General features: G+C 54.7%; 2 protein-coding genes and 1 non-coding gene across 6 annotated transcripts; 2 read left to right on the top strand and 1 right to left on the bottom strand.

Annotated features, from left to right (window-relative positions):
* The first annotated feature begins 68 nt into the window (after positions 1-68).
* Myl6b (myosin light chain 6B) lies at positions 69-4735 on the top strand. Of its 2 annotated transcripts, none has more exons than XM_052753666.1 (7): positions 69-184; positions 1591-1807; positions 2375-2402; positions 2650-2793; positions 3755-3928; positions 4314-4391; positions 4518-4735. In XM_052753666.1, exons 2-7 carry the CDS (start codon positions 1637-1639, stop codon positions 4544-4546), a joined length of 624 nt encoding a protein of 207 aa, XP_052609626.1. In that variant the 5' UTR covers positions 69-184; positions 1591-1636; the 3' UTR covers positions 4547-4735. The 2 variants fall into 2 exon arrangements, with proteins under 2 accessions (XP_052609626.1, XP_052609627.1); XM_052753667.1 differs by lacking the exon at positions 69-184 and adding an exon at positions 253-481.
* On the bottom strand, positions 2874-2979 carry LOC128120136 (U6 spliceosomal RNA). Its single transcript, XR_008221783.1, has one exon. It is a non-coding gene; the product is annotated as a U6 spliceosomal RNA (small nuclear RNA).
* Positions 4736-4959: 224 nt separating the features above from the next.
* Myl6 (myosin light chain 6) lies at positions 4960-8041 on the top strand. Of its 3 annotated transcripts, XM_052753670.1 has the most exons (7): positions 4960-5063; positions 5324-5351; positions 6184-6327; positions 6484-6657; positions 6748-6825; positions 7127-7171; positions 7866-8041. In XM_052753670.1, the coding sequence occupies exons 1-6, from the start codon at positions 5061-5063 to the stop codon at positions 7153-7155; spliced, it is 456 nt and encodes a 151-aa protein (XP_052609630.1). In that variant the 5' UTR covers positions 4960-5060; the 3' UTR covers positions 7156-7171; positions 7866-8041. The 3 variants fall into 3 exon arrangements, with proteins under 3 accessions (XP_052609630.1, XP_052609629.1, XP_052609628.1); XM_052753669.1 differs by lacking the exon at positions 7127-7171; XM_052753668.1 differs by lacking the exons at positions 7127-7171; positions 7866-8041 and having other exon boundaries at positions 6748-7102.
* Positions 8042-8669: the final 628 nt, after the last annotated feature.

Here is an 8669-nt window from a genome sequence, read left to right as displayed (position 1 = left end):
CACCAACTGCCACCGCGGGCCGGAAGTCACCGCCACCTCTCACCGCTGGAGAAAAGGTTTCCGGAGAGCCAGGGAGCGTGCACGGACTACGACTCCCGGCATGCTCCGCGGCCGCCGCAGTTAACCCTTCAGGGCCCGGAGCAGCCCTGCGTTTCGCCCCCGCCCCTTCCTCGCACCCGGCAAGGTGAGTTTTGCAGGGTTGGGTGGGCCTTTTCCCTCTAAGGTTTAGGAGTGTGAATAAGAGAAACAGGTGTGTTGTCTGCAGAAGGATTTCTTACTTTCCAAAAATGGGGCACTTTGCAGTGAAAAGATTCTGCCGCCCTTTGAGACACACTATCACTCCCAGATCCCCAGGGCCTACCTAACTGGAATGACCAGTCTCTCAGAATGCTACCTAAATCTTCTTTCTCCGAGAATAGAGGGGCCAGAACCTCCTTCTAGCTCCCAAACACCTCTTCTCTTTGCCACAGCTTCCAGCAAGGTTTGTGAATCAAAGCTGAGCTCTGTTTTTTATTATGCTCCTAATTGGGGTGTGGGAATACCCATGAAACCCGTAGGAGATCCTGTAACCTTTCGGATCAGAGCATCTAGGCTTGGGTTTGTCTCCCATAGCCCTCCCTTTGTGTGTGTGTGTGTGTGTGTGTGTGTGTGTGTGTGTGTGTGTGTGTGTGTCTGTCTGTGTTCCCTCCAAGCTTATTAGGCATCCTACCTAGCCTTTTGTCTGATTTGATTAACAGAACCTTGTGGAAAAAAACGTTCTTTCTTTGGAAGTATGTGTGGCAGATGTTAAACCTAAACCTTGTTTACACCTGCACCCCTAAGTCAACACTAGGTGCAGCAGACAGTGGGTAATGTCATGTTTTGGTTGCTGTGCACAGTTCCAGTTTGGGGGTAGGTGAGGGCCCAGGGACAGGGTCTACATGTCCTAATGATCATTAACTGTGGGTTTGGGCGGAAGAGAGGGGAAAGACCTCATCACCTTTTTGGTTGTTGTTTTTCGAGACATCATTTCTCTGTATAGCAGCCCTGGCGGTCCTGGAACTCACTCTGTAGACCAGGCTGGCCTTGAACTCACAGAGATCCGATTGCCTCTGTTTCCTGAGTGCTGGGGTTAAAGGCGTGCACCACCACTACCCGGCTACCACCTTTTACTGTTTTCAGAACTTATTTAAAAATTTCCCACTTCACACTAGGCTCCTATACTGGCCAGCCCCCCCCCCCCCCTCCATCGCCAAATCCTTCCATTGCCTGGGTCCTCTACAGTGTAAAGCTAATGCCAGTTTTCGTTTGTCGAGCTCCCCCCCACCCCTTATCTCAGTATCACTGACAAGCATCCTATTCTTACCCTGGGGGTTGAGAAGTCTCCTGTTTCTTCCCCCTACCTTTAAAGAAAACAATATTCTAGTCAGCTCTGGGGGAGGAGCAGTAGAGGGAGGAAAACTTTGGGGCAGGAGTCCTGGACTACAGGAGGCCAGGGGAGTGAAGGCAGACAGGCAAAACTCTCCTGTCCCTCACCCTTGCCACCGCCAACTGGCTCCCTGCCCCTGCCCCCGCCCCTTGACATCCCAGACTCCCTGCCTATTTAAACAGAGATGGGTGCCCCCATCGGCACACTGTCCTTTGGCCACCTGACATCATGCCTCCCAAGAAAGATGTTCCTGTGAAGAAACCAGCAGGGCCCTCCATCTCTAAGCCTGCTGCCAAGCCTACAGCAGGGACCCCTCCAGCCAAGACCAAGGCTGAGCCAGCTGCCCCCCAGACCCCTGCCAAAACCCAGGAGCCCCCTGTTGACCTCTCCAAAGTGGTGGTGAGTGCCAGGAAAGTGTGAATTTGGAAGGGGTGGTTCACGGATGCTATACAGTCCGGGGGGCTAGGGGATATGTGTGTGCGTGGGGGGGGGGGGGTGGTAGGGAATGAATGAACAATGTAATGAGATTGGGGGTTCCTAGGCCAGGCCAGTTTCAAGGTGAAGGGAGAGAGCTGCTATCTACCCCTGGCTAGCTGTTTAACTCAAAAGGCCACATCTCTGAACTTCAGGGGAGACCGAAGAGGACAGGCTTGTTAGACAATCACAGCTGGGGACAGGGGTAAATTTAGCCTTTGTTCAGCCCCCAGTTATGTGAGGGATGCAGGACTCGGGCAGTGGAGGGAACAGGTGGCATGGGATTAACCCTGTTCCCAGGAAACCCTCCCCCTATAATTCCTCTTGGGATTCTCCCAAAGCCCAGAGCAGGGAATGGACTGAAGTGGCGGGGCTCCCAGCCTCACCCCTTTGGGCCCCTCCCCACAAGTGGCAGCCAGTGGGCTGGGAGAGTGAGAGAGGGATTGAAAAGGCCCTGTCATCTCTCCTCATTTGCTCTTTTCCCCCCTACAGATCGAGTTTAACAAGGACCAGCTGGAGGGTGAGGAGAAGCCATTTCCTAAGCCCCATTGTCCTATCCCAAACCCCTGGTCAGATTCTCTGTTCTCTTAACTACAGTCCTGACCTTGAAACCCCTCCCACACTTGTCCTGTTCTCCTCCCTGGTTTGGTCCAGCTGTAGCACACAGTGCTCTGCCCAGCTCTAGCACGTAATTTCCGAACGAAACTTCCCTTGTGTCTGGAGGTGATGGGATCCCTGGTCAACATTGCCTTCTCCTTACATCTCAGAGTTCAGAGAGGCCTTTGAGCTGTTTGACCGAACAGGTGATGGCAAGATCCTGTACAGCCAGTGTGGGGACCTGATGAGAGCCCTGGGCCAGAACCCTACCAACGCCGAGGTGCTCAAGGTCCTGGGGAACCCCAAGAGTGATGGTGAGAGGAACCTTGGAATATGTGGGCTTTCGGTTTTCTTTTTCTTGGTGTTGGAGGCTGAATACAGGGTTCTGCCCTGGGACACTGAGCTCCCTTTCTTTTTAAATATGTGTCATCCCTGTGCTGGGGCCCAGGCTAATCTCAGGATCGTTCCGATTTTAGTATATGTGCTGCCGAAGTGAGCACAACTGACCTCCATTTCTGACTTTCTTCCCCCCGCCCCCCAAGACAGGGTCTCAGTATCCTAGCCAAGAATAACTTTAAATTCTGATCTTCCACCTCCTCTCTACTTCTGCCTACCAGAGTGCTGGGATCACTACAGTATGTGAGGTGCTGGAGTTGAACCCAGTGCCTTGTACATGGTAGGCAAGCCCTTTACTACTGAGCTATACCCTACTCTTTTACTGAGACAGGTTCTCACTGAGTTACTCAGGGTGGCCTTGACATCACTCTGGCATCAGCTGCCCTTGAACCTGCAGCTCTATCCCAGCAGCACTAACAGCCCTGGCTGTCCTAGGACTCATTACACAGACGAGGCTGGCCTCAAATTCACAGAGATCTGCCTTCGTCTGCCTCGGAGTGCTGGAACTGAAGGTGTGAGCCACCACACATGGATTAGCAGTTTTCGCTTTCTATCTTGAGTGTGTCCTACCACTCCACTACATCCCCAGTGCTTCCTTTTTTATTTTTCTGTCCAGATAAAGTCTCACTAAATTGTTCTGGCTAGCCTTGAATTTGCCTGGTCACTCTGCCTCCCAACAGTATCGGTTTCCCATGACAGAACATTGGTAAGGTGACCAAGGATGCTGGGCTGGATCTCAGGACTTCAAAAGCTGTTCAACACAGCAGGAAAACATCCTGAATGCTGAAGGGGATGAAAGTCACTATGGGAGGGATGGATGCTGCTAGATCCTACACCTCAATAATGACCTCTCTCTCACCTCTAATCTCTAATTTCCAGAGCTGAAGTCCCGACGTGTGGACTTCGAGACGTTCCTGCCCATGCTCCAAGCAGTGGCCAAGAACCGGGACCAAGGCACATATGAGGACTACCTGGAGGGGCTTCGTGTTTTTGACAAAGAGGGCAACGGCAAAGTCATGGGGGCAGAGCTCAGACATGTTCTTACCACTCTGGGTGAGGCCGGGACCAGAACTGTGGGATGGAGAAGGGGGTGGGCCAGGAGGAGCCAGGTAAAGCCTGGAATGGGCTTAGAGTCCTGCAGTCATGGGAGGGCACTGGGAAGAGCTGTGGAGGCAGAATCTGAGGGACTCGCTCATCCAGAGGCTAAAGTGTCCAGCACCGGGCAGAGCAGAGGGAGTGAGGTGTGAGCCTCATGTTCCCCGCGGCGAGCCGGACTCGTGCGGGTCCATGCACGTCACCCCCTGCCGCTGGTTTCCTGTCTGTCGGCTTTCCCCAGTTCCAAGGCACCGCGGATGTGGGCCACAAGGAAAGAAAAGAGCAGGGTGGGAGGAGTGGCTCGGCTGGGGCGGCGGGAGCTCTAACTGTGCTTGGGGTCCAGGAGAGAAGATGACCGAGGAAGAAGTGGAGACTGTCCTGGCTGGCCACGAGGACAGCAACGGCTGCATCAACTATGAGGGTGAGGGGGCAGGAGCAGACCAGGGCATGCCGAGTCCTGGGTGTGGGTGGGGGCGCCCTCAATTACCGGAAGTTCGGTGGGTCACCCTCGGGCCAGCTTCTCAAGTCCTCACCCCGTCTCGTGCAGCCTTCCTGAAGCACATCCTGAGCCTCTGAGCTCCAGAGTCCTCCAGCTCCTCGGCCCACCCGACAGAAGAGCAGGCCGTCCGTGCGTCCGTCTGGACAGCTTCTTACCCCCGACACACAGATGCATAGGTCCGATACTTACCCACCTCCCGCGCGGCTCGGAGCGCGTTCCTGCCACTAGGCGGCACTTAGAGTTTTGAAATAAAGACGTGGTTCCTGCTTTGGTCTCCGACTGTTTTCTTCTGCGGACGCGGGAGGAGGGACGTGGGTAGCCCCGTCTCCTGCCGAAGCCCAAACGCCTGCTCTTCGCGCAGTTCGGAAGAGAGCGCCTTCCATAAAGTCACAGCCCGGGCCCGGGGCAGAGGGCGGGGCCTCTCCCCGGGTTACTAATGTAGTGACGTCATCTGCATGAGCCCAGGCCGGCATCCCCATTGGAGGAGACTGCAGGTGACGTCACCCGCCGCGGGCCGTACTAAGGCTGGGGCTGGGTCCGGCGTCGGAGCCATTACTGCCGGAAAAGGTCCTGCAGAGCCGAGCAGCCGAGATGGTGCGTGCGCCCGGGTATCGGGGGGTCGGGGGGCTGGGGGCACGGAGGGAGCCGCGGTCGGGGGAGAGAAGCCAGCGGATGTGGGCGAGGGCCAGCCCGGGCCCTGGAAGGTTGGAGGTGGGGATTGGAAGGGCGAGGGCTCTGCCTGGGGAAGCGAGTCCTCGGCTTGGAACGGGAGCTGTGGTTTGGCTTGTGAGGCCGGGATAGAAGCTCGCGGGGTTGGACTCCGGGTGCTGACCAATCCCTTCTTCTCCGAGCAGTGTGACTTCACCGAGGACCAGACCGCAGGTAGGCAGTCTCTGACCCCCACCTGAGGTCCCCCTTCCCGTGAGGGACACCCTCCTCCAGTTTCTGTTCTCTGATCCCAGCCTGTCATCTCTTGAGCACTCCCGGCAGTGCCCCATGGATTTCCTTCTCCTCCTCTCTGGATCCTCCATTTTCTTTTCTCATTCTTCCTTCCTTCCCCTTCCACTCTAGATCTGAGCCCCAAGCGCTGGGTGAGTTTTAGGTGGTGTGGGCATGTGAAACAACTTGTTTGATAAATGCCTGTTGTGTGTCGGGTCTATTTACGCCTGTGTTCTGCATCTTCTAATCTGCCACTTTTGCCTCTCCTGTGATAACTGTCCCCTCCTTAAGCTTGGATTGTGTAAAGAGCGGTGACTTGATATTTTGTGAAGATGGGGACTGGGAAGTCTGCTAAGGATGTGATTTAGCTCCCCATTCCCAGAAGATAAGATCTCCGTAAGGGGAAGGGTGGGAAGTGGGAGGCTAGAATGACCCTGGAGTCCCTAGCCACGGCTCCTACTTCCTTATATGGACAGGACCTAGCTGGGCGGTGGCAGATTCCTACCGAGTAGTGTAGTAGTGAAGAGCCTAGCCTGCTGCAGGCTCAGGGGGTGTGTAAATAAACAGATGGCTACCACCTTGTGCTAAGGGGGAGAAGAGGCTGTGTGTCTTTATGTGGGACATTTGAGCTGGTAGAAATAGATCCCTATGAGCAGTCTTGGGTGTACAGGACGAGGTATCTCGTTTCTCCAGCATGATTAAAGTTGAACTGGCAGCAGAGGTCTGCAGTAAGGACTGGCTTACCCCCAGTGCTGTTGTCCATCTGAATCCTTAGAATTCAAGGAGGCGTTCCAGCTGTTTGACCGAACAGGTGATGGCAAAATCCTGTACAGCCAATGTGGGGACGTGATGAGGGCCTTGGGCCAGAACCCTACCAACGCCGAGGTGCTCAAGGTCCTGGGGAACCCCAAGAGTGATGGTAAGCTGCTTAAGAACTTAGCATGCCAGCAGGTTTATCTTCGTAGGGCCCCAAATAGCCAGTGCCATAGACTTCCCCTCTCGGCCAGAGTCCTCAGTTCACTTGTGTTCCAACGTGTGCTTTCTCACACCTGACACTTTACCTCCTGCCCGGCAGAGATGAATGTGAAGGTGCTGGACTTCGAGCACTTCCTGCCCATGCTGCAGACTGTGGCCAAGAACAAGGACCAGGGAACCTATGAGGATTATGTTGAAGGCCTTCGTGTGTTTGACAAGGAAGGGAACGGCACCGTCATGGGTGCTGAAATCCGTCACGTCCTTGTCACACTGGGTAAGGCTCTGTGACCTTGTTCTGGAGCTGAGCTGCCACCCTGATATACCTCACCCGTCACCCAGTTGTACAAACTTTCTTTCCTCTCAGGAGAGAAGATGACGGAGGAGGAAGTAGAGATGCTGGTGGCGGGGCATGAGGACAGCAACGGCTGTATCAACTACGAAGGTAAGGGATGGATCGTGAACTGGAGTCTTTGAGGAGGAAACGGTCTTTCAGGGCACGTTAAGGACAGCACCTGAAGTGTTTTATGCCTAGACTTGGCTCCAAAAGGGAGCCAGGAGTCAGGGGCAAGGCCCAGTCCAGCCTGGGAGGGGGCTGTCGGGGTTAACAGTAACGGAAGGGGTGATGGAGTGTCACGGGTGGGTCAGGAATGGGAAGTAAACAGAATGTCTGTCCCCCACTGCCTGACCCCGCCACCCCATGTCTGTGTCTTGTCTTCACCATTAATGTCTCTTCCTTCCTGCAGCATTTGTGAGGCATATCCTGTCGGGGTGACGGGCCCGTGGGGCGGGTACGGCTCCTCCCAGCCTCTCTAGAATCTCCCTGGTGTTCCCTTTTCTTCCCAACCTGTGCTCTCCTCTCCAGCCCCTGCCCATAGCCCACTACCAGCTGACTTCCTCCCGGCATGATCCTGCATGGAGCTGGCTCGGGAGGGGCGGGGCTCCTCAGTGAGGGAGGCAGCTTGGGGGTGTGGTGCTCCTTCCTTCTCTCCGGCCTGAGGTTTGACTTACAGGGTCTTGGTGCTGGTGTCTAGAAACCTCACCAGCTTGTAGACAAGGCTTGCCTTAAGGTGGATCTTTGGCCCTGGGGCATGGAGAGTTGGCAAAGGGGGATGGGCTGCTTGCCCCATTCTGCTGCTGTAACAGAGTTCTTTCTCCATCCCTCTGCTGGACAGCTTGGGGTCCCCTAACCCAGAGCTGTCCTCTCCTCCTGCCAGTGCTTACAGTAGCTGTAGGAGTAGTTGAGAACTTTGCTGCCTCTGCTGTGTTCTTGCTACTCAGCGTGGGGTGGGGGGCTGACAGCTGCTGGGGGGGGAGCCAGGGACAGAGAACTGGTCACTCAAGGTGGCCCTTTTGCAAAGTGACCCCAAGGTCGGTTGCTGTGGGCATGTTCCTCACGCCGCCTTCATGGTCTTGTAGTCTCTGGCCCGTAGTGCACCCCTCCCCAGCCCTTTCCTTGGCTTACTCCACCTCTCCTCTCCACAGAGCTTGTCCGGATGGTGCTGAATGGCTGAGGATATTTCCAGATCCCGAGCCTGTGCCTTGCCCAGTGTGAGATTTCTCTGTGGCCCCCTCCTGGGCTCCATTATCACAGCACCTTGCCCATCTGGTCTCTTCTGGATGTTTGCCTTCACAAAATAAAATTTTCTCTCTTTGCCCTAGTTTGGTTGTTTCCTTTCCTGAGCAGGGTGAGGGAGGAAAAGGTGAGGAGGTTCTGTATCTGTCCTGAGACAAAGCTCAAAGTTGAGGGTGGGGTTAGGGAAACTGGAACAGGGCCTGAAGTAATGACCACGGCCTCATTAACGAAAGGCTCCCCTTTGGGGAATGAAGAAAGTCAAATCCCTAGAGGATCAAAGCTAGCTGTATATTTGTGTGTGGGGGGGTATCCTTTTGTTCTATTCTGTGTCAAGTTAAATTTCTTGGCCTTAGGGCTTCTCTGAAACGGGCCCCCACCCTCCCAGTCCTGAACACTTTGTAGGAAAGCTTGTCAGTGTTTACTGGAACTAAAATGCCAGGACATATTAGTCCTGCCCAGCCTCTTGTACATCTGCAGGGCTGGGGGCCAATAACAACAGGAGTAGGTGAGTGCCTGCCTCCCCCTAATAAGGGAAGGAATGTAAAAAATTGTCTAGAAGGGTGTAGATCCATGCAGTAGGGATGTGCTTCCAAGAGCTATTTTCAGAGTAGGCGAGAGGTGCTTTTTGAGGCTGCAGTGAGTCCTAATTGCTGGGTTGCCTTCGGGTTCTTGTGGCAAGAGACTGACACCTGTGGGCCTGTGACAAATGTCCA

Source organism: Peromyscus californicus, unplaced genomic scaffold (genome assembly GCF_007827085.1).
Source record: "Peromyscus californicus insignis strain IS unplaced genomic scaffold, ASM782708v3 Scaffold_24__1_contigs__length_46423439, whole genome shotgun sequence".
Lineage (NCBI taxonomy): Eukaryota > Metazoa > Chordata > Mammalia > Rodentia > Cricetidae > Peromyscus > Peromyscus californicus.
Note: the sequence above shows the minus strand (reverse complement) of the source record. Positions and strands in the feature narration are given on the sequence as shown.